Source organism: Aplysia californica, unplaced genomic scaffold (genome assembly GCF_000002075.1).
Source record: "Aplysia californica isolate F4 #8 unplaced genomic scaffold, AplCal3.0 scaffold00127, whole genome shotgun sequence".
Lineage (NCBI taxonomy): Eukaryota > Metazoa > Mollusca > Gastropoda > Aplysiida > Aplysiidae > Aplysia > Aplysia californica.
This window is the reverse complement of record NW_004797397.1, coordinates 635,177-661,750: the sequence shown is the minus strand read 5'-3', so window position 1 is coordinate 661,750 and position 26,574 is coordinate 635,177. Positions and strand designations below refer to the sequence as shown.

The 26,574-nt window shown below is 40.2% G+C and overlaps 1 protein-coding gene across 1 annotated transcript; it reads left to right on the top strand.

Moving 5' to 3' along the window:
* On the top strand, positions 1-22,469 carry LOC101853307 (eukaryotic translation initiation factor 2A). The gene is made up of 17 exons (XM_005096358.3): positions 1-54; positions 2,558-2,624; positions 3,629-3,703; positions 9,131-9,249; positions 9,594-9,693; positions 10,658-10,740; positions 11,137-11,237; positions 11,848-11,965; positions 12,705-12,815; positions 13,520-13,588; positions 14,025-14,126; positions 15,040-15,214; positions 15,848-16,008; positions 17,501-17,676; positions 18,594-18,725; positions 19,895-19,960; positions 20,656-22,469. The coding sequence occupies exons 1-17, from the start codon at positions 36-38 to the stop codon at positions 20,716-20,718; spliced, it is 1,737 nt and encodes a 578-aa protein (XP_005096415.1). The 5' UTR covers positions 1-35; the 3' UTR covers positions 20,719-22,469.
* The last annotated feature ends 4,105 nt before the right edge of the window (positions 22,470-26,574 follow it).

Below are 26,574 nucleotides of genomic sequence, written 5' to 3'. Positions count from 1 at the left end.
TGTGGACAGGAAAATCACTCTCGTTGTCTACAATCATGGCGTCTCCCATATACCGTGAGTGTATACCACATGTCGTTGTTGGTATTGTTGTTTGTGTTGTTATTTTCATTGTTTGCTTTTTTGTTCAGCTAGCCTAGCAGCACTAAACTGAACTTTCAATGTCCGATGTCTCGTTATTTAACAGATCTTGGAGTGAGTCTAGATCTAGAGATCAAGAATGAATGTCTGGAACCCTGACCTGGCCCAGCAGAGGATACCGGTTTTTGTTTATAAATAAATATAGAGAGGTTGCTACTGCTAGAATCTAGATCTAGAGATCGTAGATATAGATTATAATAGTATTATGTCATAGTAATAATAGGGGCTACCCACTGATCACTGACACTGATTATAATAATAGATAGTGAGGGAGGACTTTCGTAACAAGCGACCACTATGAGACAGAGTAGAAGAATAGTCTCAATAGAGAGGGCTGGGGTAGGGAGTAGGGCGCACTCTTCGACACAAGCAGGGGAAGATTGAAGAATACTGGGCTGCTCGTATTCGTATTATTGCACGAGAATGGGGAGGGGGGGGGGGTGTCAAGGGGGGCGGGGGGCCTGATAAACTTTTAAGGCCGGTTCTATTTCTCAGAATGCTGGGGAAAATAAACGTGAACTATCTGAACGGTTTCCGTTCTCGAGATTTTTTGGTTATTTGGCTATGGAGTGGCCCACGTCTGTGTGTGTATGTCAGTGTGCATGCTTGGATGTGTGTGTAAGGTGTGAACAGGAGTGGTGGGGGCGTGGAGGGATTTTTTTTTTTAGTCTTTGCTTTTTAGGGGTGACTAAATGCAATAGGTTCTGCCAAAGTCAAGCAGTCCTGTTTTCTCGCAGTACCTTTTGAAGGTATTTTCAAATTAAGTTTAGTCCGGGTACGTTGCCCCAACCATAATTGAAGTATCTGAATATTTAGACATCTAAAAATGTCCAGCTCTAGAAATTGAATTCGATGCAAAAAATGCTTCTTCCCAGTCTTCACAGAATGGCAGAATGAAAGATGACGCGGAAGTCTCGCAAATAAAAAAAAAATCTCGAGAACGGACACCGTTCGGCGAAATAGAGATCAGGTTTATTTTCCCGAGCGGTCTGAGAAACAGTCACTTCGAACTTTTAATGAATAGATTTAGGCTACCGGTCCGAGAGTCTTCATTGAGAGAGATTAAAAACTGAGGAAAATCATGAATTCCTAAGGTTGTCGAGACATATATAGGCAAAAGTAGTCCTAATTCGCTGGTCCGGTATTCTTCCATCTTACCCACAGGCGGATAGCTAGAGAAAGACAAATAAATGCCATTGGCCGATATTTATAGTGACAGCCATCTTGTTTGACCTTGCCGCCACGTCATCTGATCGTGATTCTATAGGCCTAGTGATGATTTTGCGTAGCACAAGGTTTACACAGGCAGTTTCCAAGCTTCCCTCTTTGAGTCTTTCCTAGTGGTTCCCTCCTAGTATCTAGTAGGCCTACTGCTTTTGCACCTCACAGTATCCATTTGCAAACCTTGCAGTCTTGAATTAGATCTACTCTATTTGCAGCTCAGTGTCATATTGAGTCCAATCTCTTGTAAGTGTTTAATTTCTTGTGCTTACAAAACTTTAAAAGAAACGATCCGGATCGAAACGGTCGATCATTTGCACTGCGTTGTTGAATTTTGTTTGAACTTGCTTTTGTATGTAGGCCTACTCTTAGACTCTAAGTCTTTTTCTTTCTTCTTCTCAGTTTATGTAGTGTACAGCATCAGAATCAATCTGGGCGGGAAAAGGGTGCTGCACAATCACAGACATCCGAACCGAACAGTTTTGCAAGTTGCAAAGAAAATAAACCGAGTCAGCTGGCTGCCTTCGTGCGGTTGTGTTGCCACCATGACTGACAAAGTGGGAATCCCTTATATTGACGTCAAACAAGATGGCTGTTACTATAAAAATTGGCCATTGGCGTTTAGTTGTCGTTCTCTAGCTATCCGCTTGTCTCTTTGACTTCGGGAGAAGTGTTCCCGGCCTAACTCCATGGTCCATGGAAATTTATCGCTAGCCTCGTGATTCAACCGCCTAAGTGCCAAGAGACAAACTTTTCAGGAGAAGCAAAAAACTTATTTTTTTAAGCTCTGAAATTAAGATATGACCACCTCTATATTCTCTCCCCAGGTGAGAATAGCTCATGACCCGTTATTTTCCCTCCCACCCCAGTGTGGGATTATGAGGCGAGGACTCCCCTCTGACCTCTCGCAGGCTAATAAAATCACCAAGAATGGAAGATTCGCCTGGTTCAGCTGTTCTCTCTCTCTCTCTCTCTCTCTCTCTCTCTCTCTCTCTGTCTCTCTGTCTCTCTCTCTCTCTCTCTCTCTCTCTCTCTCTCTCTCTCTCTCTCTCTCTCCCTTTCTCTCTCTCTCTCTCTATATATATATATATATGTTGTGTTCATGTTGAACCAATTCAATTCAAAAATAGTATCAGGTACCACTTTGTTCATCTTATCAAAGAGCTTCATTTTCCTGATTTCCTCCTCTTTCCCGCAGTGAGAGGTGCCCAAGGCCTGTGGACTATAGATGGTGCCAAATTCAGTGCAGATGCCACAGCACAGATGTAAGTTTACACAAAGCTGCTAGCTCTTGGTTTACCTGTCCAATTCATTATCTTGCCGAACTTCACTCGCCAATTTCATACTCTTAAATTATCCTGCCTAAAGTAGTTAAATTACTGTAAAAGTTCACACATTGACTGACCAGAGAAAGCATATTTATGTGTTTACATGGCTACCTCGCCATATCACCTAGGCATCAGGGGGAAAATGAGCAGGTCAATCTTCTGGCGTGCTGTAAACTAACGTGAAAGGAACCAAATTGAGTCTTGCACACTCATAATAACCTTATGCAGTTTCGAGAACCATGATACTTACCACACTTAGAAATGCAATGACTTTGAATATTGTTGAAGTACAAACCTTGGAACCTTGCACAATTTACCTACAAGGAGGGTAGAAAGTAGGAGAATGTTTTATATATATATATAAAGATATTTTATTTTAAGTCGCACAAAGATTTCCAAGGCGCATTTTTCTTTGAAGAAACAGAAAATACTGCTTTAATATATCTTGGAAGTAGCATCTTTCCACTGAATGCAGTCATGAGGAATATGATTTCAATCATTATGCCATGTGGCTTAACCCAACGTTTTCCGTGGGTGGTTGGCGGGTGCTCTGGTGTGGTTTGCTTCTTCTTTCCTATCAAACATCTATCATCCTCATCTCCCGTCCTTCATGGACCAGATCGACGCCGCTCTCGACTTCAAGAACGTCTCCATCGTGGCCAACTACATCAAGGTGCGTGTTCGGTCAGTCTGATCCAGATGCAGCTCGGTGGAAAGTTTCCGTTTAGAAATGTGTAGGTGGTTGGCGGGTGCTCTGATGTTGTTTGCTTCTTCTTTCCTATCAAACATCTATCGTCCTTATCTCCCCCTTCTTCTTTTTAATGTTTGTTACTCTCTTGTAACAGCTCTAATCTTCTGGCGCTCATATGACCTTATGCAGTTGCAAGCGCTGTAAAACGTCTACTAAAACTAAAACAACGTTTCCCTGTTTGTGTTCACAGTGACCCGAGCAACTCGTGCAAGTGTATGGTCTTCTCAGACGATGGCTCTCTCTTTGCTTGGTGCAACGCTGACAGGTTGGTCCAGATCACTTACCACCACTCGCATGTGCTCTAACTTTTTTTTTTTACCACGTATAATGTCTCGTGATTGTTGCATGACAGATGTCCTTTCTGAACTGTCTCACCTTAAAAATATTTCTAGAAACTTTAGAGCCTGATTCTGTTGTGATGATTTAATGTAAGATTCCCCCCCATCAAATACTTACTCACTCTCTCTCTCTCATAATTGTTGCATGACCGATGTCCTTTCTCTGCTTGTCTTCTGCTTCAAAAAAGAACCGTCTCACCTTAAAAATATTTCTATAAACTCTAGAGCCTGATTCTGTTATTCTTGTGATATTTACTGCAAGATCTCCCCCATTAAATACTTACTTACTCTCTCCCTATACCGCCAGACATAAGGCGGAGAGCAGTCGACGCCGCCATGCTAGTGTGTCCCTCGCCTCTTTCTCCAATTTCGGCCCCTCCAGGCCCTTGGTGATTGCCTCATCTCTTTTGTGCCTCTATAGCTTCCAGTTGGTCTTCCTTGCTTTCTCTTTCCAGTTGGTTTTGAATGCCATGTCTGATAGGGCAATCTCGTCTTCGGCATTCGCAGAACGTGTCCTAGATATCTCCATCTTCTTTTTTTTTGTTGTGTTGATATCTTCAATTTCAGCTCTTTCTAACACTCCATTATTTGTAATAAATTCATTCCTTTTTATTAGTGAAATTCTTCTTTTTAATTTTCATTGAATTGTTTTGTTTGTTTTCCATATTTCTGAACCATACGTCAATACAGCCAAAATATTGCAATCATATATTTTTAATTTCGTCTTCAATGAAATGATCTTTGACTTCCATATAGTTTTTTAATTTCACAAAAGCGGTCCATGCATTTTTAAGTCTTTGGTGGATGTCGTCAAGGCAGTCTGCAGTTTTGGATATAATGCTGCCAAGGTACTTGAAATTACTCATTTCTGCAAGGAGTTCTCCATAAAGAGTGAAAGACGTAGTTTCAACAAATAGTGATCTATTATGTTCAAGTTGTGAAAGATTTGAGTGTTTTCAGTCTATAAACCATGTGAAAACGACCTCGACCGAATCATTGTAGTGGTTGGTTGGAGGGTGCTCTGGTCTGGTCTGCTTCTTCTTTCCTATCAAACATCTATCATCCTTATCTCTCCTCCTTCTTTTTTGTGTTTGTTACTCTCTTGTTACACCTCTAATCTTCGGCACTTATATGACCTTATTGTGTTGCAAGTGCCGTAAAACTCTTACTAAAACTAAAAACTAAATCATTGTATCACGTAAGTGGTATAGATGTTGGTAAAATTTACTTCTTGTTTGTCTATGAAGTGGTGAATAATTTGCCACTTTTGTCCTTTTTATCTTGCATTTTTGTGTGTATGGATGGGGGGGGGGGGAGGGGGAGACTTTGTGGTTGAGCAGTCGCTGGGATTTTTCAGATTTTTCTGACATCCTTGATTTTTTTCCTCTACTACCACATGAATGACAAAGGGAGGGGTCTTTGGTTGCTGTTGTGTGTGTGTGGTAGCCTATCCGTTCGAAATATTTGGAGCCTCGAAGAGCGTGCTCTTCGCCAGGGCCACCGCCTCCCTTGGGTAGCGGGTGAGGCAGTCCAACCTCCCTGATTCCCCCCCGAACAGATGCCACCGCCGGTTGCTGTTGTTGTTGGTATAGCAATGAGAGTGCAGCCAATCTATTTCTCACTACAGTTGTTATTGAATGGAATTATTCAAGAAGAAAACAATGGATGTTGTTGTTGTTAGCGATCCAGTAGCATCTGAGCATTGACTCTTCTGCATGATGCCATTCTGTAATAGCTGCATGTCTGTTCTAATTGTTGTCTTGAGGAGTAGAGGCAGTTAATGTGTGGGGTAGCTTGGGAAGAAAACATCCCCTTAAATCAGTTAGTTTTCTACAGAAGAACAGATGGTGTTTCTCTGTCTCTGAGGGGTAGTCACATAGTGTCAGGCAGCGGACTGCTTTACTCCACTTCAGTTAAGATGTTGATTGAGGGGTACATGTTTTGGATATAGTGAGTACCCTCGGAAAATCAAGCACAATGAAGTTAATAATACCAGTTTCAAAGAAGAGAGTTGTGTCAATCAAACTTGAGAATCGGCAATGGTTTTGGGGTTGTTGTTTTTTTTTTCAAAACTTTGTTTTCACCATGTAGACACTTCCTTGCCTTAAAATAGTATAAGTAAGGACTTCTCTGTTGACATCCACCCCTTGGCGCTCATATGACCTTATGCGGTTGCGAGCGCCGTAAAACCTCTAATAAAACTAAAACAAAAATAGTATGACACTAGAGAAAAGTAGGGTTTACTAACAGCAGCTTAGCGAGCTTGCTAGGGTGGTTTTGTGCTATGAAGCTGGTGAAAGAAGCATGCAGAAGGCGTTAGGTTGATGTGCTTGTTGGGAAGTTTTTTATTAATCAAATGTGAGGCGTACTGACAAAATTAGTTGCTTCTCGCAATCAAAGATGGAGATATTAGCCAAAAATTGACACCAGGGTCATATTTGTAAATTCTAAACCAATGCCATTCTCTTCAGGTTTAACACGTCTTTAATAATTTCCTACTAATAAATTGTAGAAAACTCAACCTATCAATTTGACTCATCCATTTCCGTCGGGCTCAAATTCGAGAAGTAACTCATTTTGTCAGCCCGCTTCACAAATGTGTCACAGCGTGGTGGAATCAGGCGCTCCTCAATATTTGGGCCTGTGGAGTTATTGATAGCATCTTAAAGTAAAGCTTGTTCAGTTGTCTTGCTTTGGATGGAAAAAAATACCCATCTATCTTGGACACAAGTCCAGATATTGACAATTGAAGGAGGTGGGATTGCCTGGTTTCAGACGTATAATTAGTGAGGAATAACCGCCAAAGTTTAGTTATATTTTATATCTTCAGCTGGGGGCATTGGGTTTTTCATTGATCAAAATTGTGTATTTACAAAGCTGAAGGTTTTTGCAGCTGTTAGAAAAGAAGAATTTTTTAGTTCTCTCTTTCTCTCTCTCTCTCTCTCTTTTTTTTCTCCCTTTCTCTCTCTCTCTCTCTCTCTCTTTTTCTCCCTTTCTCTCTCTTTCTCCGTTTCTCTCTCTCTCTCTTTCTCCCTTTCTCTCTCCCCCCCTCTCTCTCTCTCTCTCTTTTCTCTCTCTCTCTCCCCCCCTTTCTCTCTCTATCTCTCTCACTCTCCCTCTCTGTTGTGTTGTTTCTTACTGAGAAACTTTGGTGCCATTTTTTTCTCAGTTTTTGTCTTTCTTTGTGGTTCCAAAAACAAAACAAAAAACTCTGAAAACCTCTTTGTTGCCATGCTTGTGATTGTAAGCTTTTTTGTTGTGAAGAAAAGGTTTGAAGAAAATGTTTCATGTACCTAGGCCCTGGTTGCTTTTATTTACTGTTAAAAATTGTTTTTGTGGGAATCAACTGCTTTCGTGTCCACTTTCTGCCCCCACCCCTCACCTCCTTTGCCCCTCCTCTGGGCTCCTGACTCTTTCTGCAGCCTTTCTACTGCGACTCCTTGGCTCCTTCTTACTGCTGTCTTTCAGTCACACCCCTAATCGTATGGTAGGAAAGATCTACACCTAGCCTTCTCTGACAATGGCGTAAAAAAACGTCGAGGTCTCGTGTGCAAGTTGCGCATGTTAAAGGTCCCTTTATTGGTCCAAAATTGATGAGAGTAGGCTTCAGCCGCCACCCGGGCAAAATTTAAAATTTCCTTCCAACTGAAAATGTTTACTGTGTCCCGTACACTCATATGACCTTATGCAGTTGCGAGCGCCGTAAAACACTTACCAAAAAAAAAAAAAAAAAAGGTCGAGATGAAGATAGGGAGGTCTTGGGAGAAAAACGCTCGTTTTGATTCTGTCTCTGCCGGAAACTGGTAACTTTTGGAAGAACACCTGGTCGGTTTCTTGAGTGATTTCTGACTCCGCTGGAATTTATAACAAATAGCTGGCAAAGCGAAAGACATTTACTCATTGTATGGAATGACAAAGCGAAAGAAACGAACTATCCAATTCAATAGCCATGCATACAAAGTGATGATGTCATCGTAGGTTGTTTTCTTTTTAACTCGTAGGAAAGTTTTGCTCCGGAAACAAAATATCCGCGTAAAGTGATGATGTATGTCACATACCACGACGTTCACTTACCCCCCCCCCCCCCCACACACACACACACCACACACACCCATCGTACGAAAAACATTTTTTTTCGTTTGTTTAAAAGACAGAAATGAAGGAAGGGAGAGAACTACAAATGTTCGCCCGTGTTGGAAAGCATTGCCATATTTCCGTGTCTGCGTCACGTCTGTTTGACATAACGGCCCGTGTAGCAGTAGTTTTGAGTTTTTTCTGAGACCGTGGGGGATTTCCGAGTCCGTTGAACTTCCCGTGCATTAGATAGTGTAATCCAAAACAGCAAGAAATGGAACTGCTTGTCTCGTCAAAATAGAGCAAGTCCAAATGGGTTCGGTTTAGCTTGGTCATATTTATTGTGAAGACAAAATTAAATGCATTCCTTTTTATGAGGAATTTCTCTCGATGGGAGTTTTTTGGCTCCCCACTTTCCCCCCAAGGCTAACGTCCATTTAAAGTCATCATGATTCTTTACTGGAAGGAAATATGAGTAGTTAAGTATAATAAGTAATAAGCTGAGATCTAGATGATTTCTGCTTCAGATCTGGCACTTATGATGACTGATGAGGTCTAGAATTTATCTAATCTATAATTATAGTGTTCTTCAGAAAAGTTTTTGTTATATAAATGAAAAAAAATACCAAAAGAATTACTTTTTGTCTTTGTCATCGAGTGGTATTATAATTTAATTGAAGAATAACCAATGAAAGTGCATGTATTACTTTGTTTAAAAATTTCCATTCTCATGAAGGAGAATGCTTTGCGTGGCGTCCGTAGCCAAGTGGTTAGGCTACTACCGGCCTCTTAATCGTATGATTGTGGGTTCGAGCCTCATTTCGGTCTGACGTTGTCTATGGGAAAGACACTTAAATGAATTTCCAAACTTGGCTTGTTCCTTTCAGAGATAGACTTTAAACGCGTAGGTTCTGCCTCTTAAATAATCTTGACAGTATTAATAGGGGCGTTAAACCCATACCATTTCCCCTTTTTTGAAAGTACTAAGTAACAGTCGTGAAATTGATAGTTGGCACATAATTCAACTGAATTTCCACAAAACACGGGCACTATTAACGGTAATAATAGTTGGCCTCAAAGAGAAGATTTTTCATCAGCCTTGACAGCTGTGACAAAAACTCCCAAAATTCTCAAATTGGAGTTAGCCCAAAATAACACTCAGCTCTATTTTAGTCTGTATGGAAATTTTGGAAGTTTATGGAGTTTTAATTGAATGTGAACATTTTTTTTCTTTTTCCACAACTCCTCACCCTTCTTGTCTGTTTGTTTTTTTTCCCCAGCGCGTTCATTCTGGATACCAGAACCATGGAAGTCGTGCATGACTTGGGTCTCCCGAAAGTGGTGGCCATGAAGTTCTCGCCCAAAGGCACGGTGTTGGCGACGTGGAATAACTATGCAGGTCAGAGAGCATTGGAGAGAGCGAAGATACAGAGAGTGTTGGAGAGAGTGAAGATACAGAGTGTATGTGTGTGTCAGAGAGGGTCGGAGAGATTGAAGATACAGAGAGTGTGTGTGTCAGAGAGTGTTGGAGAGAGTGAAGATACAGAGAGTGTGTGTGTCAGAGAGGGTCGGAGAGAGCAAAGATACAGAGAGTGTGTGTGTCAGAGAGGGTCGGAGAGAGCGAAGATACAGAGAGAGTGTGTGTCAGGGAGGGTCGGAGAGAGCGAAGATACAGAGGGGGGGGGGAGAGTGTTATGAGTTTTTAATTGAGTGTGAACAATCCAATTGTTTGTTTCCCATCAGTGACCCGAGACAACGCACAGGGAAGCCCCAACCTGCGTTTGTACGACGTCAAGTCGGGAACCCTGAAGAAAGCTCTCATGCAGAAGAAACAGATCAACTGGTTTGTGGCCTATTTAAGTTATAGTTGTAATAAAATTCATCATCGTCATCCGGTGCCTTGCCGACTGGCGTGGACGATCATGGACCTCCACTTCACTCTGTCTTGCGTTGCAGCAATGGTGTCTGTTGTTCTTGCTGCTCCTAACCATGTTGTCATCTTGTCCAGTATCTTTTCCCTCTGTCTGCCTCTGCCTCGCTTTCCATAAAACTTAGTATTACGCAACAGTTAAAGCAGATTTATTTAAGCAATGGTTTGAGCCGATATAAGAATCAGTTGGGGCAGATTTACCTGTGCCCAACGTGCCAAATTATTGTTTCAATGACTCCACCCAGAGTTTGCCCTCTCTTACACTCGTGGGTCTAAGAGATTTGACCATGCCAGATGATCTGAAAGTTTCACACAGAAAAGAGTAATGATATAGATAATTCCACTGTCAATGTTGGATGATGACCAGAGGAGAATATTTTAAAAATAGTGAATCAGAAGAAATGGACGCTTTTATGGACAAGCGGGCTAACCCAGATTTCGGGGGTTTCCAGAAATCTTGACCTACACCAAAAGTGAGCATTGCCCTACCTATAGGAGAAGTTTGGTTTCATTGGTGTGTATATTTGTTTGGTTATAGAGAAAGCTTGTTTTTTTATAGAAACTGAAGGGGTAGAGCCAGTAGTGCACTTGTATGGACCACGAAATGAGTTGCCTTCAGTGCTGGTAACTTCTTCTCAAAATCTTCTCTTGTATACTTATTGTCAAATTTATTCTGTGACTTGCAGATTCATGTTGGAACTTTTTCATTGTGCTGAAAATTGTGTAGTGACTGGTGCGGTTTGGATTTCTCCTGTGTACCTTCTTGCTCTTAATATGTATAAGCACAATAGTGAGATACTTTCCTTCAACTTTAAGGTAAAAAAAATATTCACAGAAGATTTCATTTTCTAGTTGAGATTTCTTCCACTCTCCACAGGGATCCGGAGTGGAGCACTGATGAGAAGATTTGTGTGAGGAATGTTAACAATGAGTTGCAGTTCTACGAAAACAACGACTTTGGTAGGTTTGTTGGTGATGTTTGAATAAGATTGTTGAATTGTTTTAGAAATACTTTTGTGCTCGATCTTTGTCTTCTACCAGTTGTTTCAGTCAGCTTGTGCAGTTTATCATCAGATTTATTTACTTTTTAAAAATTCTTCCGGAATCTATGTATTTTACAAGGTGTTTTTCTTGCTATGTTAAAAATATTATCTTTACCTTTGTTTGTGAAGCTTTTAAGTTAAACTATTTTCTTTATTTAGCATATAAAAACTTAAGTTTATAGTTTTGTATCAATGTTTTGTTTTATTTATTGAAATTCTTAAATGTTGTTTTTAAATGAAACAAATGTTTCTGTTTTGATTTGATGGAATTGAGTCTACAGGTAAACAAACACCTCTTCCTGTTTCTCCCCAGATACTATTGCTAACAAACTCCACCTGCAGAAAGTGTCCTCGTTTGGTTTGGCTCAAAGTTCTTCCCCGTGTGCTGTCGCTGCGTATGTGCCAGGGACTAAGGTAAATAAGAATTGTTCTCCGATTTTTAGTGTCATGTCTTTTCAAATTCTTAATAAAACAGAAAGGATGCTCACCCAAGTCTGGTTTTTAGTTATTTTTATTTTAAAAAAATTTTTTTGGGGGTTGCTTTTTCACAGCAAAAGAAAAATGTTTAACCCTATCCGTACGCCCTGGGGTCATTTTGTACTCCCGGGGTTGTATTCTTTACATTTTAGAATACTTTTAGTATGAAGATCTCTTTGAAACTTTCAGTATTTATCAAAAAATTATTTTGGCAAACTGCTATGTAAAGCGTACGGATCGGAATAACAAGTAAATTTCCTCTTTGGAAAGTGGTGGCACAGAGTTCCCCACGTCATATGGATACGGTAGTAAAACACGATGTACGGATAGGGTTAAGATACTTGTGGCATTTTTGCCTCTTTTTGTCATATTATATTCTGTATACTGTTGTTATGATGTATAGCTTCTGGGTCTGCTTTTTCAGTGTGATGATATCGTTGTACTAATTCAGAGTATTAAAGTCTCACGAGATGCTTTTCCTCAAGTGCTTTTGAAGCTTCTGACTGTTGTGAAAAAATACACTTAATGATATTTTAAAATGCCGCAGGGCCAGCCATCCTTCGTGAGACTGTACCGCTATCCCAACTTTGCTGGCATGCAGTCCACCCTGGCGAACAAGAGCTTCTTCAAAGCTGACAGAGTCCACTTTTACTGGAACAAACCAGGTATGTGACAGATCTTGTCAGTTTGTTAGTGTTTGAGCGCTTAACCTGCTGCTTGCACTGTATGCTTCCTGGGAAGCTGAGAATGTTTCTGAGTGTTCTATGGTCTGCTGGGATAATAATAACGTTTACTTTCGAATGGGGACATGCGCTATATAAATGCTATTTATTATTATTATTATTAGGGGGGGGGGGGGTTGTTTGGATTTCTATGTTTGTTTGGTTTTGTTTTTTTATTTGTTGTTGCTGTTTGTTTTTTAGAAATTAGATGTTGTTTTGTCTGTCTGTCTTCCTTTTTTCCTACACTAAACTAATGATAATTACTTTTGTTCAAGTCTTCTCTTTACTCGAACACACTCAAGTACTCTTCCCATTGTCCTTGCTGTTTTTAGTTTAATTCATATGTTTATTATCACTTCTACTGCCTGTGGGTGGTTGGCGGGTGCTCTGATGTGGTTTGCTTCTTCTTTCCTATTAAACATCTGTCGTCCTTATCTCCCCTTCTTCTTTTTTATGCTTGTTACTCTCACTCTCTTGTAACACCTCTGATCTTCTGGCGCTCATATGACTTTATGCAGTTGTGAGCGCTGCAAAACCTCTTCTAAAACTAAAAACTCTCTTGTAACAACTTTAAATCTTCTGCACCTATGTGACCTGATTGTGTTGCAAGTGCTGTAAAATTCTTACTAAAAGTAAACTGAGAACCAAAACAAGAACACGGCTGTCTTTTTCTTGTTTCCAGGCCAGAGCCTCATCGTGTTGACCTCTACAGAAAGCTCGGAGAGTTCCTACTACGGTGACCAAGGTCTGCACTTCCTCAGCACCAAGGGAGAGAGCTGTCTGGTGCCTATGCGTAAGTTGTTCAACAGCTGATGGTTGGAGGATGTCGCTGGCTGCTCCTACTTCTGACTCTCTCTCTCTCTCTCTCTCTCTCTCTCTTTCTCTCTCTCTGTCTCTCTCTCTCTCTCTCTCTCTCTCTCTCTCTCTCTCTCCTCTCTCCCTCCCTCCCTCTCTCTCTCTCTTGGTTTTTATTTTGTTTTTGTTTATTAGTCTTGTTTTTTCCTCACACTGAATGACAATTATTTTGTTGATGTGATTTTCTTTACTACTTTCTCTGGCGGTGCCACTGACTGAAGTGTCTTTAGGCCATTCCCAAAGGGGGGGGACATTTCTCGTTCTAATGGGCTGTAGAATTTTAAATGGGCTGATTCAACAATGTCATGCTCATAACTGTGCCTAACCATAACTACATCAGGGAACTGCTGCTTTTTTCATTCCTAATCCTTACTATTGTCATTTTTTCCTCTCCTTCTTTTGTATGTTTGTCACCCTCTTGTGACCCGCTATTTCCGGGGTGCCTTGAAAGTTGAAACAGACTTTGTGCTGTTGAGGCTTGAGAGGTGAGCAGAGTAAGCCCGATTCCCGGTAAGGTCTTGTCTGTTGACATCCACCCCTTGGCGCTCACATGACCTTATGCAGTTCCGATCGCCCTAAAACCTCTACTAAAACTTAAAAATCCATAATACAATACCCAAACTTTTTGCTTGTTTTTTTCAGAAAAAGAAGGACCAGTGTACCATGTGGAGTGGGCGCCGAACAGTCAAGAGTTTGTTGTCGTCCATGGTTGTATCCTTGATGTGAAGCAATTTTGTTGGCCGAGACAAGGAGCTTTCTTCATTTTCAATTTCTACGACCAAATATAGTTTGAAGTTAATATTTATACTACTGTTTTGACCTTTCCACTGTGTGTTTGTTTTTTTAGGATATCGACAACTTGGATGCTGAAGCTTTATGGGTCGTAATATTGACTTATATATTCTGATTTTATATATATTTGAACATTCAATGTGGAATAGTCTGATTGAAAAAGTTATAATAGTGTTGAATTTAGGCTTAAAATGAGAGGATTTATCAAGATGACGGGAAATATTTGATGGTTTGAAAATGAAAAACCAGAACTTTAACTGTGGAAACGTCTGCCTGCAGTTTCTTTGCTCTATTGATATTTTGATCTTGAAAGGAAAAAGTTTTTACTACCATCCTTAACAGATCTTGTGTCCAGATATGCCTGCCAAGACGACAATCTACAGCCTGAAGTGTGAGCCCGTCTTTGACTTCGGCACGGGGCCCAGGAATGTGTGCGCCTTCAACCCACAGGGAAATAATATCCTTGCAAGTTGATTGGTCTTTACAGTGCCCTGTGTCCATGTGTCCATTTTAAACTACAGTTGAACCTGCTCTTACGGCCACCTGTTTAACACTTTGCCATCACAAGGCTCATAATGTAGGGAAAACTTTTGCCATCAAAGGCAAAGGAATTTTGGGGAAAATTCTAAGAAACCAGGTGGTAAACATCACCAATCGGCGAGATGAGGTGGCAAAGTGTTAAGACAATCACCTGTACAAATGTCCACTTTCCATTTCCTCCTTTGAGTACCGGGTATTTTTGACATGATGACGACTCTGAGTAAGACAGCCCACTTTTCTCCATGATTATTGGTGACTCTCTCAGACAGCTTCAACTGCATGCGAATGTTTTATATGAATGATAAGATGAATAGGCTTATTTACGGGGACTTATTTGATTTGAAGTCTAGCTGTCATTGTTGATCTTTATTAGAGAGTTGACCCTGAAGGTTTGATATAAATAATAAACTCCTGAATTGAAACTGTTAACCCTTCCTATTTTTGAGATTCCTGGTCGTGAAATACTCTACATTTATAAATTCTTAACCATTAAGCTGAATTTGCTTCTTTTTTTATTTTTTTATAGGAAATACTTAATCTTTGTACCGAGTACTTCAATATTATAGAGAGTTGACAGATAAACTTATGCTTGTTCTGAAAAAACATGTAAAAAAATGGGACAAAAAACAATGTTTTTCAAAAATGTAGGTGCCTTTTCTGTTTTCACTTTGCGTGTGTAAAGACTTCTCTATTGACATCCACTCCTTGGCCCTCATATGACCTTATGCAGTTGCGAGTGCCGTAAAACCTCTACTAAATTTTAAAAAATAAATAATAACACTTTGCGTGTGCTGATCAACATGACATGTTTGCCCTTGACTGATACCCACTCCTGTGCCTGGCTGGCTTTGGCAATCTGGCCGGGAACCTGGAGTTCTGGGACGTGAAGCAGCGGCGACAGATCAGCAAGACCCAGGCGGCAGACACCACCCACTTTGAGTGGTCACCTGACGGCCAGCACATGCTGACCTCGACCACCGCTCCACGCCTGCGGGTGGGCAATGGGTCAGTCGTGGTGTTTTCAGATTTCAATACATAACATTTGGAGACAGTTGGGAATTTCATTGAATGAATGTTAGGTTGTTGGGGGGGGGGATGCTCTGACGTGGTTTGTTTCTTCTTCTCTTCTTTCTTTTCAAACATCTATTGTCATTATCTCTTCTGTGGGTTTTTTTGTTTGTTGGTTTGTTGTTGGGGGTTTTTTTTTTGGGGGGGGGGGGGGGGGGGTGTTAGTTACTTTCTTGTGACGCTTTTAATCTTTGGCTCTTGTATGACCTAATTGTGTTGCAAGTGCAGTAAAATGCTTACTAAACACACCAAATCTTCAACTCTTGAATGACCTAGTGGGTGGTTGGCGGTTGCTCTGGTGTGGTTTGTTTCTTCTTTCCTATCAAACGTCTATCATCTTTATCTCACCTCCTTGTTTGTGTTTGTTACTCTCTTGTAACACCTCTAATCTTCGGCACTTATATGACCTTATTGTGTTGCAAGTGCCGTAAAACTCTTACTTAAACTAAAACTGAATGACGTAATTGTGTTGCATGTTCTTTAAACCTCTCACTAAAATGAAAAGCATGCTCAACTCTGGAGACGAGATAGGCCCTTTTTTTTTACATTCCCTCTATTGTACTGTTGCAGCTATCGCATCTGGCACTACACGGGCACTCTAATGCTGCAGACGTTCACCACCGACCACGCCGAGCTGTGGCAGGCCAAGTGGCGACCCTCGGCTCCACCGCCCGCCGACTTCTCCATCAGCAGCCGTCCGGTGGCCACAGAAGTGGTTGAACAGCCCAAAGGTGAACAAATCAGGGATGCCACTTTTCCGCTTTTTTCCGGTATTTCCGGTATTTTGATCCTGATTCGCTATTCTGTTACTGAGATTGAGATAGAATCTATAGTTGAAAAGAAAAAATAATCCACACACTCACACAAAACAACTTGCGCGAGATCAAGATAGAATCTATAGTTGGAAAGAAAAAATAATCCACACACACTCACTCAAAACAACTTGCGTGAGATCGAGATAGAATCTATAGTTGGAAAGAAAAAATAATCCACACACACTCACACTAAACAACTTGCGCCAAATGTTCAAATAACGAAAAAACGAAGACTTCACCATAAGTTCAAATAACGGGGAGAAGAGAACTCCGGAAGATTTACGCTAATCTCAGCACCCTTTGGGTTTCAAATTGATATTCATATGTTAGCGAGACCGTGGCGCATGGATTTTCAGCTATTTTTTAAAAAGTTGAGTAGCATCCGTGACAAATGAAGACTACAGGGAAAAAACGACTGTAAAGTCACAAACTGAAAATCATGAGGGTACCAATTTTGAACGCTTGTTGACTCATAAGCGTATTTCTGTTCAACTGTTGGTTGTTTATTGTTGTTAGATTTACCATTCAACCACACTTAACAATAAACCACCTGTCATACAAATATGAAGTTGTGAGTCCACAAGCTTTTAAAATTGACGCCCCTCACAATTTCCAGTTTGTGACTACAGTTGTTTTTCCCCTGTGCTCTTCAAATGTTTTGCAATGTTTTAACTTCACCAATTGTTCGATTTGTTTTGGTTTCTTTTATAACAAGATTTAATACATGCAGATGGGCGTGGGAATGCTGTGGATGAAAGAGTTCTACTTTTCTTCTGCTAAACTATTTTAGTCACGTAAAATGGGGTGGCACTTTTCAGATTTTATCTACAATCATCAATGAAATTTTTGTTATTTCTTTTGGGGAAGCGCAAAATAACTCTTCCCCCTGACTTTTTCAGGGGTGAAGGGTGATATCATTACAAGTGTTTTGTTTTCTTGACTTTTTGACAACCCAATCTTTTTCGTCTAAGCGGATGGTTGGAGGGTGCCACTGGTAGGCCCTACTTCTTTACTTTCCCTCTGCTGTTTCTGTCTGTCTCTCTGTCTTACTTTTTCTCAGCACTAAATGACCATTATTGTGTCGATGTGAGTCTCTTTACTCAAAGAAACAAACAAACATTTTTGTCTTCCTTCTTTTCATGTGTCCGTGGGTGGTTGGCGGGTGCTCTGGTGTGGTTTGCTTCTTCTTTCCTATCAAACATCTATCGTCTTTATCTCCCCTCCTTCTTTTTTCTGTTTGTTACTCTCTTGTAACACCTCTAATCTTCGGCACTTATGTGACCTTATTTTGTTGCAAGTGCCGTAAAACTTTTACTAAGACTTAATGACCATTATTGTGTCGATGTTGGTTTCTTTACTCAAACAAACAAAACAAATATTTTCTTCTTCCTTCTTTTCGTGTGTCCAGCTAAAGCAGCGGCGTACCGTCCCCCCCACGCCAGGAACCAGGGCGCTGCGACTGTTGCCACCAAACCTCTGCAGGAGTACGAGCCTCCGTCCAACGCCAAGGCTCAGGGCGGGGACAAAGCCATGAGCAAGAACCGCAAGAAGAAGGAGGCAAAGAAAGCCAAGGCTGCTCAGGAGGTGAAGCTGCTTGACTTTCTTTTTTTTTTCTTCTTCTTCCTTCTACGCCTGGCCTCCTCCGGAGGGTGACAGCCTGCCACATGCAGCAACACCCCCCTCGGGGCGGGGCGGCTGACTGAAGCGTCTTTAGGCCATTCCCAAAGGGGGGGATAGTATACATCTATCATCTCTATCTCCCCTCCTTCTTTTTTTTTGTGTTTGTTACTCTCTTATAACACCTCTACTAATCTTTGGCACTTATATGACCTTGTTTTATTGCAAGCGCTGTAAAACTCTCCACCCTCTGGTGCGGTGCCACTGACTGAAGTGTCTTTAGGCCATTCCCAAAGGGGGGGGATAGTATACATCTATCATCTCTATCTCCCCTCCTTCTTTTTTAATGTTTGTTACTCTCTTGCAACTCCTCTACTAATCTTCGGCACTTATATGACCTTGTTGTATTGCAAGTGCTGTAAAACTCTCCACCCCCCGGTGCGGTGCCACTGAATGAAGTATCTTTAGGCCATTCCCAAAGGGGGGGGGAGGGGGACATTTCTCGTTCATGCACAGTAGAATTGTAAATAGGTTAATTCATCAATGTCACGCTCATAACTGTGCTTGATCTACAACAGGGAACTGCTGCTTTTTCTTTCCTAATCCTTACTGTTGTCATTTTTCATCTACTTCTTTTGTATGTTTGTCACACTCTTGTGACCCACTATTTCCGGGGTGCCTTGATAGTGGAAGCAGACTTTGTGCTGTTGAAACTAGAGAGGTGGACTTCTCTGTTGACATCCGCCCCTTGGTGCTCATATGACCTTATGCAGTTGCGAGCACCGTAAAACCTCTACTAAAACAAAACTAAAAACTCTTACTAAAAGTAAAATATCATGTCTATTCGTTATATATACAAGTATTTATATATATTCCTTTCCCAGGCCAGCAACCCCAAGTCCGGCGGTGAGTCAGAGTCTGGCTCGGCTCCCGCAGGGGGCGCTGCCTCGGCCCCGGTGAACGTGGTCAGCACAGGCGACCTGGACAAAGACAAGAAGATCCGCAATTTGAAAAAGGTTGGAACTCAATTATCTGCAGCTTTGATTTTTGCATACCTAGAATTTATGGGTGGTTGGCAGGTTAGTCTAGTGTGCTGCTACTTCTTTCCCTGTCAAATATTTATCATCCTTATCTATTCTCTCTCCTTCTTTTCTTGTATTTGTTACTCTCTTGTAACACCTCTAATTTTCGGCACTTATATGACCTAATTGTGTTGTTAGTGCCGTAAAAAATTTATTTAAACTAAAACTAAGACCTAGAATTCAGATACGTAGGATAGATGTTTCTCTTACTGTCTAGTCATGACGCTCAAGTTGTTTTTTTTGTTATTGGATAGTTTGTGAACCAATGGCAGGTTTGAAAGATATTTATTGTCTAAGTGTGGTTGGCGGGTGCTCTGGTGTGGTTTGCTTCTTCTTTCCTATCAAACGTCTATCGTCCGTATCTCTCCTCCTTCTTTTTTGTGTTTGTTACTCTCTTTTAACACCTCTAATCTTCGGCACTTATATGACCTTATTGTGTTGGATGTGCCGTAAAACGCTTACTAAAACTAAACTTATTGTCTGTCACTGCTAAGGGTGTTATGTCATTATATAACAGTTAGTCTCCTGTTGGTTTTTTTTAAACAAATTTTTGTTGTTGGTTGTTTGTTTTTTCCGACCATAGATTGCACTAAGAGATCCCTCTTAAAGGTGTTTTCCATTTTTATTAGAACACAAGTTGGGAGAGGGGGTGAACGCACACACCCACCCCTTATATTTATATATATATAAAATTTGACCATTTGTCAGGGCCTGTCCCCCTCCCCCTGCACCTTCCTAGGAGGGGAGAAATAAAGATTGAACTTATAATTCTCTTAAAGAGAGGATCCAGGCCGTCTGTGGTTCAGATTTGGTGTTGACAATGGAGGGAATAATGTTCTCTTTAGCATTGTTAAAAATTTGACCAAAAAATATAGTTATTTGTTCGTGGGTGGTTGGCGGGTGCTCTGGTGTGGTTTGCTTCTTCTTTCGTATCAAACATCTGTAATCCTCATCTCCCCTCCTTCTTTTTTCTGTTTGTTACTCTCTTGTAGCACCTCTAATCTTCGGCACTTATATGACCTTATTATTGTGTTGCAAGTGCCATAAAACTCTTACTAAAACTAAACTGAGACTGATTTTGGTATTATTTTTTTTACTTTCAGAAAGTCCAGCAGATTGAGAATCTGAAGGAGCAGCAAGCTTCAGGAAAACAGTTGGAAAAGAATCAGGTATGTAACGTGGTTGTAAATGTTCAACACTTCCTTTGACATGATTTAAATCACTTACGAGGCAGGGCATGTGTGCGCTGTCTTCCAAGTGAGTCTGTTTTGATTTCCTAACTCTCATCCATGTCATTTGTACATCGAGTTACCCTGGGTGGTGGGCGGGTGCTCTGTTGTGGTTTGCTTCTTCTGTCCTATCTAACATCTATCGTCCTTTTCTCCCCTTCTTCTTTTTTATGTTTGTTACTCTCTTGTAACACCTGTAATCTTCTGGCGCTCATATGACCTTATGCGGTTGCGAGCGCCGTAAAACCTCTACTAAATTTTAATTTTTTAAAATTGAGTCACAGGCATTTGGTCAGTGGTGCAGCTCTCAGTATTGATATGAATTTAAGTGTTGACTGATTATTGCTTTCAGTGTGTTCATGTACATGAAAACACTGGATGCTGACCTGCTACGTCTATTTCTTTCCATTGTTACTGGTTCCAAACTCCTTCCTGACAAAATGTGGCCATAGTGGACCAGACTGTTGCAGCAACTCGAGAGCAACACTTTTTCCCATAAAAAATGTCTTGGTTGTCTCTTTTATGGGGGTAACCTCTTTCAGCCGTGTTTTGCACAATACACCATGTTTGTGAATTTGTGATCATCATTTTCATTCTATAACTTGTTCATGCTGACAACCTTTCTTGTTTTGCAGTTGGAAAAAATCAAGACCCTGGACTCCATATTAAGTGAAATTGAGGATCTGGAACTCAGCTGACATGGACATCTTGGGAAATAATTAGTTTTGGAAATGTGAAAATTAACACATCCGCAAATGTATCATCGATGTCCGACTCAAAACGTGTATGCGCGTGAGCATTGATTTTCATAAAAGAGGGGGGGAAACTTAGTTTTGTAATTATTTTTTGGGTTGGGTTATTTTTATCCACCAAGATTGCTCAAAATATAGTTCCAAGTGTTTTTTTGTTGTTGTTTTTTTAAAAACATGTAATAGTATAACCAATTGTAAATATGGTTGTGAATTAACGTAATGTGAGATGGAAAAAAAGTACCTGACCTAATTTGGCGGACACACGTTTAGAGTCGTACACCGAGGATTTCGTGTTTGTACATATGTACATGTTCAGAGGATGGTGGCTGATCATTATATATCTTGTTGTTATTTTTCCTTCAATACCGGACCCTCAACCCCCACACCTCACCCCCCTGCCTCCCACTCCACCCCTTAGAAGAAATAAATACCACCACCACCACCTTGGTACACCTTGTTAACTAGGTGTCTTGTTAATTTTTTACTTTGTGTCAAACTCATATTTGGGCATTATGAGAGGCAAATGTTGATTGGTAAGCATTTTCATATATATCGGATCTATTTTATAATTCTTGCAAAACACATATTTGAGCACTATATGAGAGCCATATGTTGTTTGGTAAGCATTGAAATATAGGATCAATTTTATAATTCTTGTAAAACACATATTTGAGCACTGTGAGAGACAAATGTTGTTTGGTAAGCATTGTAATATTAGATCAATTTTATAATTCTTGTAAAACACATATTTGAGCACTATATGAGAGCCATATGTTGTTTGGTATGTTGTTTGGTAAGCATTGTAATATTAGATCAATTTTATAATTCTTGTAAAACACATATTTGAGCACTATATGAGAGCCATATGTTGTTTGGTAAGCATTGTAATATTAGATCAATTTTATAATTCTTGTAAAACACATATTTGAGCACTGTGAGAGACAAATGTTGTTTGGTAAGCATTGTCATATAAGGTCTATTTTAAGTGAGGCACGCTTTCCATTTATAATTGTTTGAAATTTGAATTTGTTCTCCTGATATAAGTTGTGAAGGACCCTGGTGAGAACTGGCAATGCTAAATTTAGCAGAATGAACTGTTCTGATTTAATGACAAGATCTGTAATCATTTTAAGTTCCTTTTCTTGAACTGTTTCGGTAGGACAGTTTTCTTTCTTTGCATGCCTCATGTGTGCCTTTGTTTTTCTGTGATTCCTTTAAACGACTAGTCTTAATAATAATAGATAGATAGCATTTGTATAGCGCAAATCCCCGCTCAACTGCAAGCTCTATGCGCTTAACCATCTGTACTAGTATTGTTAGATTTGAGTCATTGTTGTCCGGGCAGTGTGTGGTACAAGGTAGCTGCTCTTTTAGTTTCTCAGTTCTTGAGTTAAGACGTTTCCCGGACTCACTCTGTGATGAATTGTTGTCATGCCTAGCGATGGCTGTTTTATTTTACTTTGGGTTTTGTTTTTAATGTTTTAAAAATGAAAAAGCAGCACTGGGTGTGTTTTTGTGTGTGTGTGATAGCTCATGGATCTTTTGTTAAAATTATTGTTCGGCTTGTTTTTAGATGATCTATGATCAACTGCCAGTTCCTGTAATGACTGGGTTTTTTTAGAAGACCGTAGTCTTAATTTTTGTTGAATGAGAGAATAAAAATACAAAGATGTAATGTCATCTCTAATTATAAATTATCTGTGGTTTTTGTTTCGTCTTTCAAAACTGGTAGTCTTGGGTCTTTGTCCAGGCACTATTTTCCCAGCAAGCTCTTTTTGTTCTATTTTCTTCCTTCTGACTCTTGATTTGATCACATTTGATTTATAATGAAAACTGAGATTGAGAGGCAGAGATAGTGGATTGCAATCTAAATCGGCTCTTGGTGAGAAGGCTTATAATTTTAAAAACATATATCTGAAGCCAGATTTGGCATATCATTGAAAGTGTTGTTTCTATTGAAGCTGTATACTAGCCTCATGTGGGCTTCTTAACTCTTTGAACCCCCATCGGATGCTGGGAGACGCTGGGAGCGTACGGCAGTAATAACCCTTTGCCCCATCGGACTCTGGGAGCGTCCAGTACAAGTGACAACTGTTTTGCTTTATTCAGTGGTAGTTTTTGCTTGTTTTTGGGAACTATTCCCAAACCAAGTTTTTTTTAGTAATTACTAAACCTTTAGCTTTTGGGGTTATAATGAGACATAGTGCACCAGGTTTAGGTGACTGGAGAAAAAACTCTGGGAAACGGTGGAAAAACTGAGGGCTTAAAGAGTTCATCTAGTACTGTGAATCTAAATTGTTTCAACAATGAGAGTATAGAATGATCACATGTCAGTTGATGTACATTTGTTCGTATTACAGAAGCGTACAATATTGTGAAATTGGTCGCTTTTAAGGACAAGCGGGCTAACCCACTATTTTGTGGGTTTCCAGAAATCTTGACCTACGCCAAAAGTGGGCATTGCCCTACCAATTGGAGAAGTTTGGTTTCATTGGTGTGTATTGTGTATATTTGTTTGGTTATAGAGAAAATTATCCTTGTCTTTTAAAGAAACTGAACAAGGGGCTAAATTTTACCTTCGATTTTCTCAAAACAGCATTTTTCAGGATAACCCCCTTGTGCTTAAAAGCGACCAATTGTTATATTGTTTGGGGTGTATGTCTGACGATATTGCAGATGTGTACAATATATTGAAAATGTTCTATCATCGTTTGTGGTGTTAACTGACTTTGCAGCAACAGATTAGTATGAGTAGTTACTGTAAGTTGTTGTAAGTGCCCTTTCTACAGTCCCAGTGATAATGCACAGCTTGCCTCGAATTTTCTGTAGATGGTTGGCGGGTGCTCTGGTGTGGTTTGCTTCTTCTTTCCTATCAAACATCTATCGTCTTTATCTCCCCTCCTTTTTTATGTTTGTTACTCTCTTGTAACACCTCTAATCTTCGTCATTTATATGACCTTATTGTGTTGCAAGTGCCGTAAAACTCTTACTAAAACTTTAAAAGTTCGGCTCTTCGTCGTCACATACAGAAAAAGACTTGAATTTGAATCTGACTTTAGAAAGTTTTTTGTCGGGTGTCTCCCTCGATGAGCTGCTGAGATTCTGTATCTCACTCAGTTCCGGATGATGTAGACAGACAGAAGGAAAGCAGTCTGCTTGCCAAATAATCAAGTTGTTCTGAAGGGGGCTTTAACCCTATCCGTACGCCTGGGGTCTTTTTGTACCCCCAGGATTGTATTCTTCACATTTTAGAATACTTCTAGTCCGAAGAATTCTTTGAAACGTTCAGTATTCATTTCTCAAAAAATTATTTTGACTGACTGCTATGCAAAGTGTACGGATCAGATTAACGAGTAAATTTCCTCTTTGGAAAGTGGTGGCACAGAGTTCCCCACGTCATATGGATACAATAGTAAAACACGATGTACGGATAGGGTTAAACATTTACAATCATAAATGCTGTTGCCATGAAACGTACTTGGCACACTCCGAGCCTGTCTTCATACCTTGAAATGCAGATGTCTGGTAAGAAAAAAAACATGGCTCAGGTAAGAAGAAAACATGGCTCAGCGCGTCTTCCAAGAGCATGAAGTGGTACACCATTCCATTGTTCATGAAAAGGATTTTGTCGAGTGTGTGAAACGCCAAGTGCTAGACGAGTGATAACATAATAGACTTTACTCAGTTCATTGTGTCTGTCTGTTTGGCATTTTGGTTTACATCGTTCTGTTGTAGATAGATACATCATCTGGTGTGCAGAGGTAGCCATGAACCTTAGATTTCTCTCTCAGGTGTTACAACAAACCTAAGATTTCTCTCTCAGATGTATCCACAAACCTAAGATTTCTCTCTCAAATGTAGCTACGGACCTAAGGTTTCTCTCTCAAATGTAGCCATAAATCTATGGTTTCTCAGATGTAGCCACGAACCTATGGTTTCTCTGTCTGATGTAGCCTGCATGGACCTATGGTCTCTCTCTCACTTACATGTAACCACAAATATAAGGCTATGGTTTCTCTCTCTCACTTACAAGTAACCATAAATCTAAGGCTATGGTTTCTCTCTCTCACTTACGTGTAACCACAAATATAAGGCTATGGTTTCTCTCTCTCACTTACATGTAACCACAAATCTAAGGCTATGGTTTCTCTCTCTCACTTACATGTAACCACAAATCTAAGGCTATGGTTTCTCTCTCTCACTTACATGTAACCACAAATCTAAGGCTATGGTTTCTCTCTCTCACTTACATGTAACCACAAATCTAAGGCTATGGTTTCTCTCTCTCAGATCCTCCTATGCAAGCACAAAGTACGCTGAGTAAGGTTAGGACAATGGTCTTTAGCCATCCCTTTAGTTTGTGGTTAAAAGACATAGACAAAACATGTGTGATTTGTCCTGGTTGTTAATAGGTACATGTATAATATGTCTGACCACCCTCTCATCATAACTGTTACAAAACCTGAGAAAAGAAATTTTATAAGTTTTTTGTTTGTTTTTGTAAAGTGATTTATGGCGCTCGCAACTGCATAAGGTCATATGAGCGCACGGGACACACTTAAAAGTTTGAAGGCTGGTTTTATATTTTAAACATCAGAACTCGACCTCTGTTCATATCGCTTGGTGGAAAATAAGAGTTAATGATAAATCTGCCGTGCCAAGGCAGAGCGACATACCTGCTCTTTTTATTATTTTGAGTTACGTCACGCTGCCATTGGAAATATGGGCATGGCCCTTCAGTTACGTCTGTTTGCCATAGTGAAATATCCTATTTGTAGTGCAGATACGTCTTCCTGCCTTTGACACAAGATGCAGAATGGGTATGAGCGTCCATTTAAACAAAGATGCTCAAATTTAATAATTTTTGCAGATATACGTCAGTCTGTCTGCCTTGGCACAGCAGAAGTGTTATAGCCAGTATGATTGACTTTGTTGTTCAAACTTAATTGTGTTCACATAAATTATTTTAATGAGCTCACCATTTATGTTGAAAGAAGAAGGACGGGAAAAAAAACTGCCCTGCAAGAAAATCGTCTGTTCCTAATGATTCTCAATGCTTTTATTTTTCATTCTTGTCATAATGTAGAGACTGCATTTCAAAGTCATGAGCTGTAAGAATATGGAATCTTGATTTTTCTGATTTCCCGGCACTGCTCTGAACTGAAATACATTTTGATTATTCTACAACTTTGTGTAGTGTTGACTTTATTTATTTACATATCACATTGTTAAAGTTGCATTAGACGTACATGAATTCAGTTTTAAGTTCCTTTCAATGTAGTTATAATAATAATGAGGAAGAAATAATTTTATTGAATCTGAGAAAGAACTTACTTCTCCAATAGGAGATGGATCGATAACAACAACAACATGGATCGATAACAACTTCAATTGGAGATAAAGTTGTTCCCGCATCTGATCCGGACATTGGGGATGTGCCTTGTAACTTATTGTAAGTAAGACAACTCCCTGGGCCTTGGGCATATTGTGGTAGGGTGGCCGTTCCTTTCCACGCCGCCTTTGCTTCCCCAACTCGAAGTCAGGTACCCATTACTGCTGGGTGGGCAGGAAGGGGCGAAAAAAATGCGTGTCCGAACCCAGGCTCGAACCCGGACTTTCCGCTTCAGAGACGAGTGCACTTACTACTCCGCCACCGTACGTGGTAAAGTCACGTAAAAAAACACAAAAAACCACAGGATTTTTATGAAACCAGGTCTCTGACACCACAATTGTCTTACTCTCACTACAGTTGAGAGTGTTCTTAGTTTCACAGATTTTCGAGCTGGTAGTTGAGGGGGGGGG

Coding starts and splice junctions, on each gene's coding strand:
- LOC101853307 (XM_005096358.3), top strand. Junction 9,250..9,593: donor GACGTGGAATAACTATGCAG/GTCAGAGAGCAT, acceptor GTTTCCCATCAG/TGACCCGAGACAACGCACAG. Junction 11,966..12,704: donor CTTTTACTGGAACAAACCAG/GTATGTGACAGA, acceptor TCTTGTTTCCAG/GCCAGAGCCTCATCGTGTTG.